The 19787-nt window shown below is 48.6% G+C and overlaps 2 protein-coding genes across 2 annotated transcripts; both read right to left on the reverse strand.

Annotated features, from left to right (window-relative positions):
• Positions 1–1399: 1399 nt before the first annotated feature.
• On the reverse strand, positions 1400–5507 carry LRIT2 (leucine rich repeat, Ig-like and transmembrane domains 2). The gene is made up of 3 exons (XM_032423564.1): positions 5398–5507; positions 4105–4886; positions 1400–2160 (listed from the first exon to the last, which is right to left on the reverse strand). Exons 1-3 carry the CDS (start codon positions 5505–5507, stop codon positions 1400–1402), a joined length of 1653 nt encoding a protein of 550 aa, XP_032279455.1.
• A 6233-nt stretch (positions 5508–11740) lies between these two features.
• Positions 11741–19542, reverse strand: LRIT1 (leucine rich repeat, Ig-like and transmembrane domains 1). Its single transcript, XM_032423992.1, has 4 exons — positions 19421–19542; positions 16761–17227; positions 13794–14099; positions 11741–12714 (listed from the first exon to the last, which is right to left on the reverse strand). The coding sequence occupies exons 1-4, from the start codon at positions 19540–19542 to the stop codon at positions 11741–11743; spliced, it is 1869 nt and encodes a 622-aa protein (XP_032279883.1).
• Positions 19543–19787: the final 245 nt, after the last annotated feature.

Genomic DNA, 19787 nt, shown 5'->3' on the forward strand with positions numbered 1-19787 from the left:
ACAGAGCAGCTGTCCCTCAGAGTCCAGCTGGCAAAATGTGACAAAAGCTGGTGCACAGCCGGAGCCTCCCACTTCTCTGAGGCCTTGTGCAATGCTGCTACTCTGAGGACAGGAAGCTTCGAGAGAAGCCAGGGTCAGCCCACCTAGTATGGATGTTGGCATCTGTTGGCAGGCAGTGATGCCTCTCTGACAGTCCTCAAGGGCCCTGGCCACAGGGGGAAGGACAGGGAGAATGGGGAGGATGCCATGTGAGGACTGAGGCTGCCACAGGCCCGTGGAGAAGCTGCAAAAAGACAGATGTGAGTTTAAATCCTGAGAAGGATCACCAGCAGCAGAGCTGCCTGGAGGGACAATGAGGTTCTCTGGGGTTCACGGGGAAACCTCCACTCCATGTGCACCCAGATAAGAGGAGACAATCACCTCTCAGGGGTTTAATAAGAGAGCTTGAAACATTTAATAGGGGAAGGGAGTGGGGATTATAGCCTCATTCATGTAATAAACACTTGTGCTCAGTGCTGAGACGCTAGGGACACAGGGCTGGAAAAATAAGCCTGAAGCTCAGAATCACATGAGACTAGGTGGGAATCAGGATTCTGTAGCCTCCCTTTGTAGATGATAATAATAATGATTATAGGGTCATATGATTTTATATAGATTCTATTCCTTCTGGGTATGGCCCTTGCAACTCTACTTTCTAACAATCATTGGAGCACAAGCCCTGGGATGTAGCCAATCTCCTGTTCCTCAGTGCTGATGGCACCAGGCTCTGAGGAGCGCCAAGGACTGCTCATGGGGACACAGACACCCACAAATAAAGGGTCACATCACCCACCAGGCTCTCATTGCCCCACCAGGCAGCTCTTTGGAGCCTCAAACTTAGGTGATCTCATTGGGGGTTTCCAGTAAGAGGAAGAAGAATACTTTCTGAAGGAGACACAAGAACACTGCAGAGCAGACATTTAGAGGAAACAGTGGAATGAGAGCCTCTCTCGAGCGGTGCCTCCACCAGCAGCTAGATGGGTGACGCTGCACAAGTCACCATACCTTGTGGGTTTCAGCTCCCTCACCTGTAGAAAGCGTAGAATTCTACCTTTCTCCAACAGGATAGCACATGTGGCATGTTCTATGTAATTGTTACAGGGCTATATATAGGGAAAGAGTAACATTTATTGATTGCCAGCCACCATGTATAATAAGATAATTAATCAGACGGGCCAAAGCTCCACTGGCATCCCTTCCATGAAGAATTGTGTCTTCCTGATTATTGTGTCAAGTTCAGTGCCCAGAACAGAGTAAGTGCTCAATAAAGAGTGTTGAATAAATGGGTCAAGCCAAGTTGAGTTAGGGACTAAAGGCCCACACTCCCCCCCCCCCCCCCACCATGCCCAGCCTGAGCTGTTCAGCCCCAGTCTTCCTCTCTGTCTTGCTCCTCATCCCCTTCAGCCTCTCTGTGGCCCAGGCCATCCTCGCAGACAGCTATGTGCTCTCTGTAGTAGCGGTCCCGGGGCTGCGGTGCAGCACGGGGACACCTGGGGGCCTTCCTGCGCTGAGGACAGCAGTGCAGCCCCCATGCCCTGCAGCTGCAAGGGGCCTGGGCTGCGCAGACGTAGGTGCCCACGGGCACCGCAAGCAACACAACACACAGGACCACTGCGACATGCAGCAGGCGCTCCCGTCCCTCCAGCTCGCCGTGGTCTCTGCCCGTCACAAAGACCACACACCGGCCCCTGCGTGCGGGCTGGCCCTCCAGGCTGAGGCACGCCTCATATTTCGTGCCGGGCAGGAGGTCCTCCACAGTGTATGTGTTGATTCCGGGGCCGATGTGCACCACCTCCTTCCTGAGCGTTTCATCTGATGCAAGGTAGAGGGTGAACCATTTCTCCTCAGGGGCATCCGCCGCTGCAAACCACTCCAGCAAAATCCCATGCACTGTCTGCCTGACGACCCGCAGGTCAACATAGGCATTGCCATCTGAAGGGAAAGAGGGAGTATGGGTTGCCGTCAGGGCCAGGGTGGGCTGGACGTGGAGGGAGATGACAAGGGTGCTCCTGCCGATGGAGTTCGAGGCCACACAGGTGTAATTGCCTCTGTCTACCAGGTGGGCGGCAGGTATGACGAGTTCCGACAGAGCAGTATCTTCTGCAGTAGATGAAGTCAACACTGGGGGAGAGAGAGCAAAACAGGTCTGATAGACACGTCTCTGATAGCAAGCTGGACAGTGTTCAGCAATGCCAGTTATCTTTTTTAAGCTGGAAGTGACCATTTATTAAGCATATGTTTGGTGCCCAGTAGTTGCCTCTCAGCAACCCTGTAAGGTAAGTACCCCAGTTTTACACATAAGAGGTTGAAGATTGGAGTGATTAAGCAGCTTGCCCATAAAGAGAGATGTTCAGAGACAGTGACTGATCTGGAACCTCGTTCTTCTGCCTATGAAGACTCTACTTCCAAATTCACTAGCTGCTCCCACCAAACCACCGGAAGCCTTGCTGTGCTAACAGCATGGTTTTGAGGAGATCTCTTGCAACTGTGTGCTATTGTGAGCTTCAAGAATTGCCTTTTGGGGGTGCCTGGGTGGCTCCATTTGTTAAGCATCCAACTCTTGGTTTTGACTCAAGCCATGATCTCAGGGTCGTGAGGTCCAGCCCCATGTTGGGTTCCACGCTCAGCAGGGAGTCTGCTTCTCTCCCTCTCCCTCTGTCCCTCCCCCCACTTCTGCTTTCTTTCTAAAATAAATAAATAAATCTTAAAAAAATATTTAAAAGAACTGCCTTTTTACCTCCCAGATATAGAGAGGCTCAGAGCCTGGAGCCAAATGCCTGGATTCTATCCCTTACTAAGTATATGGTTTTGGACCAGTTGCTTAGATTCTCTTGGCCTCAATTTCCTCATTAATAAAATGGGATGATAATAGTACTCATTCCCTAAGTTTGATAGTGAGTGCTCAGTGTGAGCTATTGTTATTACTGAAAGAACACATATAACATGGTACCAAAGAAACTGACTACAGAGCATTAAAAAAGACATCTGCATGCATCTCACTGTTCTTCAAGATGCTACAACAATAAATCCTACATTTCTCCTTCACTGGTATTTAATCTCAACCCAATAAGATGTGATCAAAATGATAGGAAAAAGTCAACAGTTCAGTTTCTTAGGTATTTTTTCATCTTCCAGCGGCTTGTCACTATGCTAAACAAATATATGAGTAACTCACTGTATTTTACTATATTTTATCCAGGTATTTCTAGTTGACTTCTAGACAACTTTAAAGATATCTCAAGGGAGGCTATCCCTGGCCTTGTGATGTGTCCCAACCCTACAGGGTAGCATTAAAGGTGATTCCAGCTGAGGTATGAAAACAGAGCATAGAGTTTCAGGACATGAGAGGCAGGTTTGAATCCCTGTGGTGGGGCCCATGGAGGTCGCTTCCTCACCCAGGGTCCCAGGATTACAACTTCAAGCCAATAAGGTCTGAACAACACAGTGGTGGGAAGTGTAAAATTCAGTCAATATCTAGGAATTCCCAATCTTGCCCACTGGTAATAATTACTTGGGAAAGGAGGAGGGGAGAAGAGGGAACACTTGTTAATATACATTATTCTCAGGCCCTCCCCTGGACACAGGGAAACTGAATCTACAGGGCAGAGGCCTGGAAATCTTATTTCAAACAAGATGAGTCTGCTCCAGCAATTTTAGGAAATAAATAATAGATAATCTCTAGAATCAGTCCTAGTCAGAAATTCTATGATTTAAAAACACACAGAATAGTGTTTTGCATCTAGGAGACTCTCAAAGAACATATTTGTTCATATATAATCTATAATATTTATACAATATGTCAAGTCAACTCCAATATATACATTTGCATATGCATATATATTCCATAGAGATCTGCAAGCAACCATTTAAAATCATGCCAATAGTGGAACACTATCTTGGAAACTTCCCTGTTGCGGTCGGTATAATTCAGGCCCATCCCAATCTTACCCGCATCCTGACTTCACGATTGGCCCAGTTCAGAACCTTCCTACTGAGGATAAGGTTGCTGTTGCTGTAAGACCTTACTATTCCCCCAGATACATTGAGAGGGCGCCTGTGGCTTACCATCGAATTCCCTCCACATGCTCAAGGGATAAGTCCATGCAATGGTTGGTGAAGGACTGGCTCGTGCCAGGCATCTCAGGGTCACATTCTGTCCCATCTGGATGGTGACGCTGGCAGTAGGGGTTGAGATCTGTGGCTTCATGCAAGCACTGAGCTCAGTTTCATGAAAGAGCTGCCCCACCTTGGAGAGAGGGCGTTGGCACATCAGGTAGGAATTCACCAGGATGACCGGGATGCTGATGGACTTTACAAATTGGACAAGTCCCCTCAGGCGACAGTCACATAGCCAGGGGTTGTTGTGTAGTGCCAGCACCATGCTGGAGAGAATCTTGGCTCCACAGCCAGGCTGCAGGTGTTTCTGGTAGGCCAGCCAGTTCAAGAAGACACTCTTGGATACAACTGTAAGCCTATTGGAGGATAGATCAAGGTAGGTCAGGTTGACCAAGAACTGAAGAGCTAGCTCAGGGAGCGCATCGATCCTGTTGTGTTTGAGATCCAAGACCCTCAGGACAGGAGTGGCTTGGAATGCTGTCCATGGTACTGAACGGAGTTTGTTCCCCTCCAGTCTCAGCTCTTTCAGTTCAGACAGGTGCTCCAGGGCTCTTAGGTGTATCACAGTGACATTGTTAAAATTAAGCCAAAGGTATTCCAACGTGCTCATGTTGATGAAGGACCCTCGGGGCAGTTCAAATAAGGGTGAATTTTCAATTCTCAACAGCTTTAACTCTTCAGGATGGTTCCTGGGGATCCTTCCCAAAGAGATAGATATGCACTGCAGAGCCCTGTACAAAAACCACAAAAGCTTTAAGGTGAATACTGGGGGGGGGGGGGGGCGGTGCCTGGGTGGCTCAGTCAGTTAAGCGACTGACTCTTGGTTGCGTGCAAGTCATGATCTCAGGGTCCTGAGATCAAGCCCCGAACTGAGCTCCCACTCAGCGGGGAGTCTGCTTCATCTCTCTCTTTCCCTCTGCCCCTCCCCCCACTCATGCGCTCTCTCTCACTCTCTCTCTTTCTAAAATAAATAAATATATCTTTAAAAAAGGTGAACAACAGGGAAATGAATGAGATCAGGTTTATTCTGGCATTAGATGTATGAATTAAAAGAAAAAATAGATGTTATTCACTTGAAATAAAAGAGACCCATTTTGGTAAAAGTGCACAGTTCTCCAAAGTTCAGCACCAACTAGAGATTTTGCTGATTTCCTGCCAAATCTAGGCCTGTTCCCACTCCACATCATCCCCAAAGAAAGCCCATCCCCTACGACCTCCTGGCATCTTGGTAGCACAGCGCACCTGCCGAAACTGTCCTCTGAGCAGATACATCCTGGCAGACAGGATGGCTGAGCTTCATGTGAATCCAGAAAGAACAGAACTAGCAGGAAATAATGAGAAACTGAAGCCATATTCCTCTGTTAGAAACTACCTTGCAAGTTTTGAATAAGTATAGTCCAAGCTTCCGAGTGGCAAATCCTATTATTGGTAATCCATAGTGATGTAGGTCAGCACAACAGTGGCAAAGCCCCTGGATGCTCTGAAGTCTGTTATGGCCCAAATCACAAGCTCAATAAGAACCCATGAAAAGGGAGCTATGTCTCTTAACTAAGATCACAAAATTCACCCTTTGTCTGGTTCTTAAGTCTGGAAAGCAAACTCTAAGCCAGTTGTCCTATTTAGCATTGATACTGCCTTCCCTCATTTTCTTACAAAATGATCTGAAAAACCAGCAGGTAATACTATCCTGAGCACTGTGGTTCAGGTTATTTGGCCAGAATTCATCTAATACTTCATCCATCACAATTGGCTTCTGAAAGCTCAAATTTTCAACCACTCTCTAGAAGTGAATATAGTTGGTGGGTGACAAAGATGTGACCACTCCCGTCACTGGCTTTCTCCCCACACCTCATGTGATGGATTCATTCCTATACTGCATTAAGACAGCTGCCTCTGCCACATGGATGAGCAGAGTCAGAGAAGCATCACGGTGCAGAAGTTAAACCACAAGATTGCATTTTCTGATTAAGCAAAAGTGTGTTTCTTATCCTGGATCTCACAACTTTCCCTGAATGCTGTGTATTTCACATGATAAAAATTAGAGACTTGTGTTTTAAGGTGAGATGTATGTGATTTTGGATACTTGCTCTGTCACTTCTTAATCATTCAACAAATATTTATTGACCATCTTCACACACTTTCTAGGTGCAAGGACTTCACTGGTGGGCAAAACTTTATAGATCCTGTGCCATGGGGTCTTCTTTCTAGCTTATGCTTCCTTGTCTTGAGATCTTTGGAAGGTCACTTAACCTCCACAAGTCTCAGTTTCTCCTCTGCAAAGTGAGGAAACTAATAAATACTTTATAGTGTTTGTAGGAAACTTTGAGGCTATATAAAATAAAGTACCTAACATACAGTACTTAGGTTAATTCCCTTCCTACACCAACAGACTCTTGAAGAGCAGCAAAGTCTACTTCCCTATTACTTGGGATACTTCTTGGTGAATAGTGACATTCCATGAGCTCCCCTAAGGCTCATGATATACATTATATCCTACAAAAGGCCTCAAGGAAGAAAATCCGCTTAGTAGTTAGCCAGTGATGGGGAAATGGGTCACCAACTAAGCTGATTACACTCCAGGCTTTCCATCCAAGCCAGATATATTTGTTCAAGTTTCTTGTCTAGCTCTACAATCTGACTAGATCTCTGGAATTCTTCTCAAGGTAAAAATCAAAACAAAGAGAGTGCAATGAGCACAAAGCTTGTGCTAGACATGATGTGCAGCCTAGCCCCCCTTCAAGGAATGGGTTGATGCTCAGCTGCAAAGATTGCTTGCATGAGATCATGCCCTTCCCAAAGCAACCCATATACAAAAACTGAGGGTGAAGAGGACCCAAGGGCCTAGCTAGTTTGGCCTGATGGGGGGCAACTCTGATCTTACTCCAGAGACTTGCACCAAGATTTTTTCAAGCTAGCTTTATGGAAAAAAAAATGTGATTCCTGCCAAATCTAGGTTGGCCAAGATTTTTGTCAAGCTAGCTTTTTGGGAAAAAATGTGATTCAATTCATTGCATCACAACCCACTAGTAAATTTTTCTCACCTCAAAATATAAGGACCTAAAGTGATCTCCATTCCCACAATTTCTTCTCTGTTCATCCTGTGTTATCTTCTTCCAATGAATCCAGCTGAACCTAACCTTCCATCGGTTTGCTGAAAGCTTGAGAAGAACATCCACTGGCATGTCATCTATGGAATTATGCAGGCCACTTCTGCACTGCTCCTTCTCCTCTCCTGGCCCCCTCATCTTCTGGTTTCCTTATTTGGCATATGGGCACAGGGGTGTAGCTGTGTTGCCAATTAAGGCAAGAGACTGGGACAATTAAATCTGGGTTATGTCATTTACCTTGAATAACTAGTGGTTAAGTGGTGTCCCTAAACTCAAGAGATTTAACAACAAGGGGAAGAAGTTTGAGAATATGACACCCTCAACCCCCTGCAGGATGTTTTCAGGAACTTGGCTCTTAGAGTTATTGGTAGAGATAGTCGTGGGAGAGGGGGTCACTCTGTTTATGAAACAAATGGATATAAATAGCTTTTTGGTGGTGGTTCCCTGGCTAGTCTTAATAGAACCTTAATAAGATGGTTTTCTATCTATTCATTTGGAAAATGCTACCCCAACATTAATAGAGCTTCGGGATGGCTTAGAGAACTAGGTGACATATCAGGAAGCAGACATGCTATCTTTCCTCTTTCTCAAGCTGGTGTTCTTCCCTCACTCCTCCCTCTGCTGTCAACCACATATGAGATGTCTTCCTGGCTACCCATGCTCTGTGACATGCCTGTGATAGACACACAGATGACTACATTCCCAAGCTCTCTTGAAATAGGCAGGCTATGTGACTGATATTCTGGCTAATGAAATGTTAGAGGAAATAATGTTTTAAAAGCCCCTACATGATTCTCTAGTTTCTCTTTCCCCTTGTTACAGCAATTGTTGACATTCCAGGTGGTGGAGTCTTCACCAACCTGGGTCCCTGAGTGAATAAATGGAGCAGAGCCCTCCCTCCATCCACATTTCCCACAGACTCAAGAGACTCTGTAAAAACAGGGATAAATCTTTCTATGCTAAGCCATCAAAATGTGGTAATTGTTAGTATAGCATAAGCCTAATCTATCCTGACTACAATGCCTTTGCAATTAAATAACATGTTCAAGTACTTTTAAGTTTATTTTTGTCTCTACTGGATTACATGATAGTTAAAACAAAAATTTCCAGCTCTAAGACCTCTAAACACACTGTTCACTGAGTCCCTTGAATGATAGCCTAATTTCAGTAGCCTAAGTCCACTTTCCAGGATGCAATTTCTGTTACTTGCCTTTTGTACCCTGCAACCTACATGTGTAATTTGAGATAAGTGACATCAGACATACCCCCAGCCTAGGTCAAAAGGAATATAACCGTGTTGCAGTAAGAAAAAGACATGATGGAGATGCCACAATTCCAATCAACCTCCAAACAAGGCTTCCAAGGACAGCACGCTGTAAGATCACCATGGTAGAGACTGGACTTCATCACTGGGAGACCAGAAATTATTTTCCCTGGACTCTAAGCAGGTTTTCAGGGACCAACTTATACTAACCAGACTCATATACCAAAAGACCAATATATAAACCAGACATCATTTTATTTTTTTACAATGGGAATTGATTTTTTTCCAGTTACATGAGTATTCATGAGCATAAACCAGGATGGTTCTTCTCTACAAGAGCAAACCAAGGAAAACAGAACACACAAAGGAAGACTGACAGATGGATATTAGGAGGCTGACCATCTTGGGGGTCATTCTATCCAGACCACCAAAGTAGGTCTTAATGAATCATTGAAAAGTTTGAATTCTCTCTCTTCCTCTCTCTCTCTTTCTCTCTCTCCCTCTCTCTCTCTCACACACACACATTCAAGTGATATTGGATAAATACTAACAAATTCTTACTTTCAAGTTCCTGAATTTTCCTCAAACAAGGTTTAATAAAACTGGATGTTAGTTGTCTTTGGGCCAATAATTTCTCAATCTTGAATGGCTCAGCCAATCACTTAGAGGAAATATTTTCACCATTTCAATAGGTGGTTGATTTCACCTATTGCACTTATATTTGTTCTAATTTAGGGAGTGCCTATCAGTCTCAAATATCAAACAATCAGACTTGAGTCTTGGGTCTCAACAGCAGAAATACCTTGATAAATCTGCATCATGGGTTGGAAAACTACAGCCTGGGAGCCAAACCCGGCCTGCCACCTGTTTTTGTAGATCACATTTTATTGGAATACAGCCATGCCCATTAAATTACATATTGTCTACAGCGGCTTTCACATTCCATCAGAGGAGTTGAGTAGTAGTCACAGAGCCTAAACTATTTACTGATTTTCTCTACAAAATATATGTTTGTTGACCCATGATGTAGACAGTGGTTTTGTCATCTTCCAACCAAATAATTTCTCTTACCAATGGCTATGGCCCATAAGTTATAGTCAGATGTACCCTCCAGGTGAAGGGCAGAAAATATCCATATATGGAAATTCCATGCTCATCTGTACTGGTGGACTTAGAGTTCTTATGGTTTTCAATGACTTGGAAAAATCCATTTCCATAGTGAACCTGCTGTAGATTACACTGCAGAGACAACACTGAATAAAGAACCTCAGCCTGGCAGAAAGTTATCATAGACTTAGACCCTCCAAGGAAAATCAATCAGTACTTTCTATAAATTATTCAACTCATCGGGCTTCAGTTTTTTCATCTGTAAAATCAAGTGGCTCAGCCTCCATGATGGGTTGTTGTAAAGATCAAATGAGAGAAAACAGGAAAATATGTTGTAAGGTCATATGTTGCAAGGTCTTTTGTAAATATGAGAGGGAGTACAGTAGCTTTAGAAATCACTGCATTGGGGCACCTGGGTGGCTCAGTCGGTTGAGTGTCTGACTCTTGGTTTCGGTTCAGGTCATGATCTCAGGGTCCTGGGATTGAGCCCCAAGTCGGGCTCTGCACTCAGAACGGAGTCTGCTTGTCCCTTTCTCTCTGCTCCTCCCCCTGCTCGCTTTCTCTCTCTCTCTCCCTCTTCTCTCTCTCTCATAAATAAATAAAATCTTCAAGAAAAAAAATCACTCCATCACACTGTTTCATATCTGGAAAAGGTTAAACACAATATGGGGCCTCTTAGTTGATACCAGCAAAATAGTTGCCTTGGATCACTTGCTGTCCCCAAATTTCTGCAGTTGTTATCTAAAGGCCTTGGCACCAAACACCCTGGATGCTCCCCTTGTTAGAGCTCAGTCCTGCAGACAAGACACAACATTGACCCTTTTGCTGGGAACATTCACCTTCACTTGTGCGCAGAGACAATATCTCAGCGCTTTCCCAGTTTTAAGCAAACTGAACAGGAATCCCACTTTGAAATGGCTTCTCGAATAACTGGGAAGGCCCTGAGACACCTTCAGGAACCCAGGTAAGTTTCAGTCAAATGACAAAGGCTGCTACATGGGGACAGAGGTGAGCTATATGCCCCACAGCATTGAATGTCCTGTGCCACCCACCATGAAGGATCTCTCAGACTCAGATTCCTCCAGCCTGACATTCTGAGAGTAAATGAGCAGGAGTCTCTTCGGCATCATCCAAAACTCTAGAATTTATTGAAAATCAGATGATTATGTAGGCAGAATGGCACTCAGAGAAAAAAACGTTAGAATCCCTAAGCGTATACAGTGAGAGCACAGCGTGTGTTTCTGCGTGTGTATGACTGTAGAGATGTGGCTAAAACATAAAGAGGTTGCGTGTGTGAGTGTCTACAAGCTAGCATAAATGTAATCCAGATGCCAGAGAGGGGTAAGGACTGTCAACTCTGGAACCAATTCCTGGTCCAGATTCCAGAGCTGCTGTGGACAATGTAGTAGGATCAGACCACTGCTCGGCACACTATTTCCTGCCCCGCCATCACCTCCCTGGGAGAGCTGTCCTTGTCTGCTCTGTGAAAGTTGGCTTTGGCCATGGGACTTGCTTTGGCAGATAAGATAGGGGCGGCAATGGCAGTGTGCCAGTTCTAAAGCCGAGAACTTAAGAGACGTCGCTTATTTTTGCTCATTCCTCTGGTATCATCCGACCCCTCCAAGAAAGAAGTCTGTCCCAAGTAACCACTGACCCTCCATCCTGGGCCCCAAATAGAACTCATGGAGCAGAGCCACCCCGGTCAACCCGCAGACCTGTCATTGTGTGAAAATAAGGGCTAGTTGCTGTATACCACTGAGATCTTGCTGTTATTTGTTACACAGAAAAAACTGACAGATACAGGCAAGTTGGTTAATCCCCCCGTTTCTTCTCCAGGAAAATGGGGAGAACACGTAGGGCCTGCTGCGAAGGGCTGTGATGAGAATGGATTAAGCTAATGTACATAAAGCACTTGGAACACTTCCTGGCACACCGTAAGTGCTTAGTAAGTTAGCAGTCGTCGCTGCGTGTAAATGTATGAGGAATCAGGTACCCGAGCCGGCAAGAGTGGGTGAGTGTGGACTCGGGTGTCCGGGTAAGCAGGTGGGAGGAGCAGAGGGAGAGGGGACGGCAGCAGGTGTGCGGGCATCTGGAGGGAGTGCCCCCCTCAGCAGAAGTACTCATTGATCCGCCGGCCCCCCCTGGCGCCCAAGACCTGAGAGTCCGTGCTGGACCAGGCCGAGAGGAGCCTGTCGGCCTCACTGAGGCTGTGCTGGGACAGCTCCTCGGAGCCGTCCTCGCTGTGGCCCAGCCTCTCCAGGTTGACGTAGGCACCCGCGGCCTCGGCAGAGCCCCCCGTGGGGCACTTGGTGCAGCGCCGCTGCAGAGCCCCGCAGCACACGAGCAGGGTGAGGGGCAGGGCGATGACGACAGCCACGCTGATCACCACCACGTTGATGAGCCGCTGGGTGGCCTCGGCGTCTACCACCTCGTCCGTGGAGAAAATGACACACTGCTCCTTCTGGGGCACCAGGTCCTGCACACAGACACATGCCACGTACTTGGTCTTGGGCACCAGCCCACGGATGGTGACGCTGGTCTTCCCAGGCGGCACAACCACCCGCCGCATGCTGCGCTGCCCAAAGACCGCATAGAGGACACTGAAGGTGGTCGTGTTGCCAGCCTGGGGGGTCTTCCACACCAAGGTCACGCTCTCGTAAGTGTCTCCCACCACCTTGAGAGACCTCACCATTCGGGCCTCCTGGCGTCCTGCCTGCCCACTTGAGCGCCCTCCTGGGATCCCCATCTGTAAGTGCTGGAGGGTCAGCTCCCCCTTCATGTTGGGCACAGGGGACCTGGTGGCCAGGACAGCAGGTCTGGGGATGTCAGGGACATGCCTGGCCACCATCTTGTTGTACGCAGCAGCTTCTGCCCCCTCGCCGGTACTTGTCCACAGTGCCCCTGGGCTCCCACTCCGTTCCGTGGAAGCCTGAGGTTCAGTGATGGCCAGGGAGATGACAGTCTCAGAGACTCCCAGGAAGTTCTTGGCCTGGCAGATGTAGTCTCCAGAGTCAGGGGGGGACAGAGCAGGCAGGCCCAGCAGCGTCCAGCTCGTGCCGTCACTGGAGACTTCCTGGTGCACTGCAGGGAAAGAGGCGTAAGTGGGAAAATGAACGGGCTCATCAGCCCCCAGCTTCTTGCCAGGGCCAAGTTCACAGCCCTTGGACTGTGCATACTCTTGTATATGCAGCAGACCTTGTCATCCCAAGAAAACACTGAGAGTCATTCAACTGTTCTTAGACTAGCCAAGGGGATCAAGATCACCGGGGCTCAAAGTGGGGAGACCTAGGTTCAGGCCAAGTCTAAAGATGATCTGCCTTCTAAATCTGAGGTGGTCAAGCAATATTCTTCAGGACCCTGGAGTCCTACAGAATGGACTCCTCGGGGCAGCAGACAGCGCTTGGGGGGTGGGGTATGGGGTTAGGTGCATCAGGTGAACATGAGGCAGAGGCCCAGAAGGAAGTTCATGACCACCCTGTCCAGACCCACTGCCACCTCAATCCCAGCATTTTCAACTCTGTTTTACATAATGGAGATCCTGATCCAGTTTTGTTTGTGAATTGATTTCAAACTCAGTCTTAGAGCAACACTTGCCAACCTAATTGAAGGAGATGCCGAAGAAAGTAGCGAGAGACATGAGGTTTTCTGGTCAGGCGCTAAGAAATGTTTGCTCCTCGACCCCCTTTCTGCCCATAGGTGGGCCGTGACTCCTGCAAATCCCACCAACCCGGGCCAGAGATGAACCATCTCTGTCTACACAGCAAAAAGACCACAGGCTCTGCACTGTAAGCCAAGCATTTAGCCTCTCAAAGTCTGTTTACTTACAAAACAAGAAGGATAATCAGGTTGTTCTTTAAAGCTCAATGACACTGTGTGCCTAATATACTTAACTGTGTGCCTAATATACTTAACACAGGAACTCAAGAGATGGTAACTCATATGGTTAATTACTCCTCGTGATACTGGCTTAACAATTACAACTTGGACACTTACTCTAAATACTAAATATACTAAGAGTATCTTCCACCAAAATGGCAGCATCTTGTTCCTCCCAGGGTGGGCCCGGATAGAGTGGCTCCTGGAACATGTAGGACAGGTTGAGAGCCACTGTGCCCCGACCTCCCCCGACTCAGCCTGCACAGTCCCTGTAGCTCACACACCTGTGCCGTTGAGTGGGTGCCCGTTGGCTCTCCTCCAGCTCATCTCTGGCCCAGGGATGCCGGTGGCCCCACAACGTAGCAATACCGCACTGCCCAGCGGGGACCTGACGCTGGTCACCCCCGGGCGGAGCTCGGGACTCTGGCACTTCCTCAGTTCCAGCTGGCTGAAGGCCACTCCGGCCAGGCTGCGTGGGCTGGCGCACTTCAGCCTGGCCTCTATGAAGGCCAGATGTGGGGCCCAGCCTTCCAGGAAAAGGGCCAGGTCATAGAGGCGGCAGTCGCAGGCCCAGGGGTTGTCCTGCAGCCCTGCAGGGGAGAAAAGGGAGGCAAGCGGTGAGCACGCGATATTCAGCTCCCCATGGCCAGCTCCTCTTCCCCCTCAGGGAGGACAAGGCATGTCCTGAGCTCAGAGTCAGAAGAACTGGCCTCCAATTCAAGCTCCTTGCCTCGCTAGTTGTGGAACTTTAGGCTGGTTCTTAATCTTGAATGATAGCAGTACTTCCCTTTCAGAGCTGCTATAAGCATCAATAAAGATAAATCACATTAAGCATTTGGGTCAGCCATGCAGCATGCTGACAAAATTGGCAATTCCTGCTGCCATTCTTGGACTGATCCTTTCAGGCTACTGGTCAGGCAGTGAGTTTCAGCAATACCTGCGATATGCCAAAATCCATTTCTCAAACTGTTTCATGACCCCTGACCCTTGACCTCTGTCCTCCCAGCTTATGTGACACTTTCAGCATCACCCCAGCAATGAGGGTGACTGTTCTGGGCCATGGTCCCTTTGGCACAAGCTCAAAAGGGGAGGAGTGAGGAGGCCAGGAAATCAAATCCTATGTCATATCCAGCCCTCTTTACTTTAAAATTGAACTTCTTTATAGAGATGAAAGTAGGTCACTGTACCCACCCTGCCCAAGAACCTTCTACAGATAGAGGGCTATCATGTGTCCTCACTTCTACGACACAATTCCTTTTTATATGTTTCCATTTCTGAAATATGAAATGAATGCATTTAATGTGGTGTCTTTTTAACCTCCAAAGACTGTTATTAAATTCAATAGTATGTCTGAGAATCAATGGCTTATGATTTATTTACATACATGTATTTGATACAGTTGGAAGGGGAAATGTCAAGGGTTGGGGTTGGGGGGTTAGATTCATCTGCTTGTACATCCATGACTCTCAGGTCCTTCTGAACACTAGCTGGGAGGATGCCAGCTCCCTTCCCCACCCATCCTCAACCCATCCCTCTGGTAGCTGCTACCCTGTGTCACTGATTAAATGCATTTAATGATACATCTGCACCCCAAGAATCATCACTGCCCCATTGTGGTGGTGAGCTAGCTGGCTTTCACCTGTTGTAACAGAGTCCCCAAAGAATTAATGCAAACAGCAAAGTGAAATGACAGGGAAAGGTTTACCCCTTAAACTGGCAAAAGTTAAACATTCCAACCCTTTTCATTATTAGCCTCATGAGGGAAGAGATTTTCATCTATCTTCTTTTCTGCTCTATCCCCAGCACCTAGAACTAAGACCCCACATTGATAGGCAATGTACTTTCAGAGTGAGAACACCTGCATGGGTGGTCTCATGCACTACTGGTGGGGGGTGAGAACTGGCCCAGCCACTTGGAGACTATCAGACTGATATCAAAATGTCTAATGTGCACACTCCATTACCTAGGATTCCCCTTTTCAGTTCCTATCCTAGAGAAACATTGGTCTGCGTGCACAAGGATGCATTTTCAAGAATGTTCTCTGTGTCATCATAAGTGTTAGTAAAATAATGGAAACAATCTAAAGGTCCATTGAAGGGAGAATGGCTAAATTAACTGTAGTATAACTCTACTATGGAAAATTATGCAGTTTACAAAAAATGAAATTGATCCATTTGCAGTAACTTAGATGTCCAAGACATATTTTTGAGTGAAAAAGTTAGTGCTGGTTAATATACACAATATGCTCTATACAATATGAAATTTTATGCAAAACACAGACAGAATTTCTATGTGCATATATATATGCATGTAAATGCATTCTAAAAGATAGGGAACATGCAAATAAACATAACAGTAGCTACCTGTTAGAAGGGGGAGTAGGAATTAGAATCAGAAGAAGGAGCAAAAGAGTCTTTAGCTTTTTCTGTAAAGCATATATATATATTTTAAAGGGCATTTAGTTAAATTTTATTTTCAAATAACCAATTTTTTCCATGTAAATAGTATCCTATACACTATCCTTTATCAGGTGAGAAAGTCTGCAGGGTGGATGGAGCTGAAATGGGGCTTGCTGTTCCCTGCCCTGCTTCCAGGCAGTAAGACCTCTAAATATTCCCTCCTCCTGAGATTCTCCTGGGCCTTAGGGCAGGAGCTGCCCCAAACCACTGTAAGATTGCTCCAGCCCCTGGTACTGAACCCCCTATGAGCCAAGGCTCCAGGCACATCCTGCTAGGAGGTCTCTCTTCTGCTACTACCCATCCACTCCCTACCACCCACCCTCTGCCACCATCCCCTCATAGGACAGAGGAAAGAGAACCAGTCTATCTGACATGAGCCTTAGGCCCAAACCATTACTTACTAACCCCTAGACTGTGCCTGCCACATGTACCTACCGTGAGCTAAGGGCTGTCTTTTTACCCACAACTCCAACCTTTTGAGACAGATATTATTATCATTCTCTCTTTACAGAAGGGAACCAAGGCACAGAGAAGCTAAGCAATTTCCCCAGGGACACACAGCTAGTAAGAGGCAGCGTCGGGATTTGAACTGGCAGCAGCTTGAGCTCCAAAGCGGCCAGTGTGTGCCTCTCACCCAATCTTCACTCGAACCCCCAAGGCAGGCGTGATTTCTATTTTTCAGGTAAGGAACAGAGACTCAGAGAGGCTTAATAATTTGCCTAAGACTCCCCGCCCCCCTCCCCGCCCCGAAGCTCCCCAAGGTGGCTCCAAGTGAAGGATGCCGCCCCTTACCTAGCACCAGCCTGGTGCGGTGGCCGGGAAGGAAGGGCCCGGTCTGCAGGTGAGCCCAGGTGGCCAGCAGCTCCTCCGGGAGCCTCAGCAGCTGGTTGTTGGAGAGGTCGAGGAAGGTGAGGTTCCCCAGGAAGCGCGCGGCCTCGGGCGGCACGGCAGAGAGCCGGTTGGCCTGCAGGTCCAGCAGCCGCAGCTGGGGGGCGTCCTTGAGCGCCGCCCAGGGGAAGGCGGCCAGGCGGTTCCCGGGCAGGCGCAGCTCGCGCAGGCGGCGCAGGCCCCGCAGCATCAGGGCGCTGAGCTCGCTGAGCGCGTTGTAGGGCAGCCACAGCTGCTCCAGGCGGCCGAGCGGCCTGAAGGCCTCCCCGGGCACCCTGCGAATGGCCGTCCGCTCCAGGCGCAGTCTGGAGGTGTCCGGAGGGACGGACGCGGGGGGCAGGGTCATGTCCGGGTCGCTGCACACCACCGTCCTGGTCACAGAAATGGGGGACATTGAAGCCACGGTCCCGTCGGGTCCGAGATCCTCCCCCGCTCCCTCCCGGACTTCCCTTCACGAGGCCTCCTGGTCTGCACGGAACACCGGACCCCGGAACCCAGGCTCCGAGCTGCGGTGGGCTCTGGACACGGGCCAGGAACAAGCAGCCTCCTGATTTCCTTTCGCGGGCGGGTGGGGGACGGTTCTTGCTTTCAGACCCTTGCACGGGGGTCCCAGAGGGCCCTTTGGTCTCGTCACTGGCCTGAAGGACTCAAGCTTAAACTGTTATCTCCCATTACAGCGCACACCGCCTGCTGTGCACTAAGAATGAATAGTGTTCATAAAGCCTGAGATCATTTTGTGCATTGCAGCACGGCACAGAGGTGTTAAAAGTGTTCCTTTGTTAAATTATACCTCAGTTTTGGTGACTGCTTTGGCTTATCTTCATTAAAAATATATAAATATAAATATAAATATAAATATATATATATTTATCTCAGCGGGCGTCAGAAATGGAAGCCAAAGACTGGGTACCTCAGGACTCCCCTGACTCAGGGACCAGAGATGATTAAAGCGTTTAAGAGCTAGGACTTCGCGCCCCGCAGTTGGATTCACATCTGGGCTCTCTGTTTGCTGGCTATGTGTCCTTGAGTATATTATATAACTTCTATTTCCTCAGTTTCCAGTAATAGACTCCACCTCACAGGGTGGTTTTGGGGGGTAAATGAGGTCATGTTGTGTACCCGCTCTGCCTGTCACTGGTAGGAGTGCAATGCTATTTATTGACCATTATCACAAATTTTGGTATTCCAGCACTGCAAGCTCCTTGCAATGATCCCTCAGCCCAGACAGTAACTTCCTAAACCTTGTTCTATTAAGCGCTGGGTTCTAAGACCAGGTCTGTCACCGATGCTGTGTGACTTCAAGCCCTGTGCTTTCTGTTGGAGGTAGGGGCAGGAGAGGCTCTTCATCATCCTGGTCACACTGTCCCTCACCATGGGCTATCTCCTGGCCCGCTCAGGGCTCAGCCCTGACTTTCCTTGGGGAGAGGATCCTTACGTCTGCTGATCCATATGAGTTACAGCATCAGAGACTTAGGTCAAGAATGGAGTTCTTCTTGTTTTTCAGACCACATGGGGTATCCTTTCTTGGGGGTGCCTCTCCATTCTCTCCATCCCCTCACACCCAGTCAACACAACACCCATTGCCAGGATCATTGTAAGAGTCACACTGAGAACTTGCTGCCCTGATCAGAAGACGAGGGGAGAAAGGGAGAATGCAATGCCAAAATGTTGAAAAGATGGTAGGAAAGGCCCTGCGCCGGGAGCTAAAATCCCTGAGCAAGTCAGGAAATGTAATGGTCATTAGTGGATAAGTTGAAGATGTCAGGGAAAAGATGGTGTAAAGACTGCCAGAGAGAAAAGGGAGAGTGAGCCATGGGGGAAGAGCGAGGGTCCACAAATCACAATGACTTTGGAACATCCCACGGAAGGGGAGGAGGAGAGGATGGAGATGCCCTCGGGGCTCAGGTGGGGCTTGGAGAAGTGAAAGAAAAGGCTGAGGATGGAGGGGTGCTTGCTTGCATGGAATGGGCACTCCTGGGCTTTCAGAGAGCCCATAGAAATGGGTTGAGGCCAAGGCTCCTGGGGGCTGGGCCAGAGGAGCCCCAAAGTGGGGAAAGCATGAGGAGGCCGGTGGTCGCATTATGGGTGGGGTGGTAAGAAATACCTGGGACGTGATTGTGTACCCCCCAGGAGCTGAGGCAAGAGAATGGAAGAGGCCTGGGAGAAAAGGGGCTGGGGAGACATAGGGAGGATGGTGGAATGGGAGGAAGAAAGGAAGGAGAGGAAAAGAAAGAGGGAAGGGGGAGACCTCCCCTGCCCTTCAGAGGGTTCCTCGCCACCAGGATCGTGGGAGAGAACTCAGGACGGATTTCTTGGAGTGGTCACTCTTGTGCCCCACCCCCGCCCCCATTTGTAAAGGGACTTGGTACTTCCCACGCCCTGCTGGCTGCAGGACAATGCAGAGCAGACCAGCCCCCTAGGGCACCGGGTCTCAAGGGCCCAGAAGATGGAGGTCTCACCCAGTCATGTTCTGGGGGCCCAGCATCCAGCCCTCCCAACCCAGCCTAGCTGCTACAGAGAGGGGTGGGTGGGGGGCTACCGATCCCACACACCTGGTGCCGTACCTGGCCTTGTTGCCGTCACCCAGGATGTGGAGGCTGCAGCTGCATTGAGAGGGGCAGGAGCCCTGGGCTTGGGGGTGCCCCCAGAGGGCCAGGAGCCAGAGCATGCCCACTGCCGCCCTCATGGCTCCTGGCTCCTCTGTAGCCCGGACAGGGGCCTGTCCCTGGACTGCTCTGTCGTCCCAGCCCAGGAAGCCCAACAGCTGCCCACTGGCTCATCAGCCCCCCCCACACACAACCCCTCCCGGGGCCATCAGATAAACAGGGACAGGCTGGGGATTAGGGAGGGGAGCCCTGGGCACAGCACTCAGCGGCTTATTGCTCCTGGAATCACCCAGTCCTGGAGGGTGGGGGATCCTCTCTGGTGGCA

Source organism: Phoca vitulina, unplaced genomic scaffold (assembly GCF_004348235.1).
Source record: "Phoca vitulina isolate PV1807 unplaced genomic scaffold, GSC_HSeal_1.0 scaffold29, whole genome shotgun sequence".
Taxonomy (NCBI): Eukaryota; Metazoa; Chordata; class Mammalia; order Carnivora; family Phocidae; genus Phoca; species Phoca vitulina.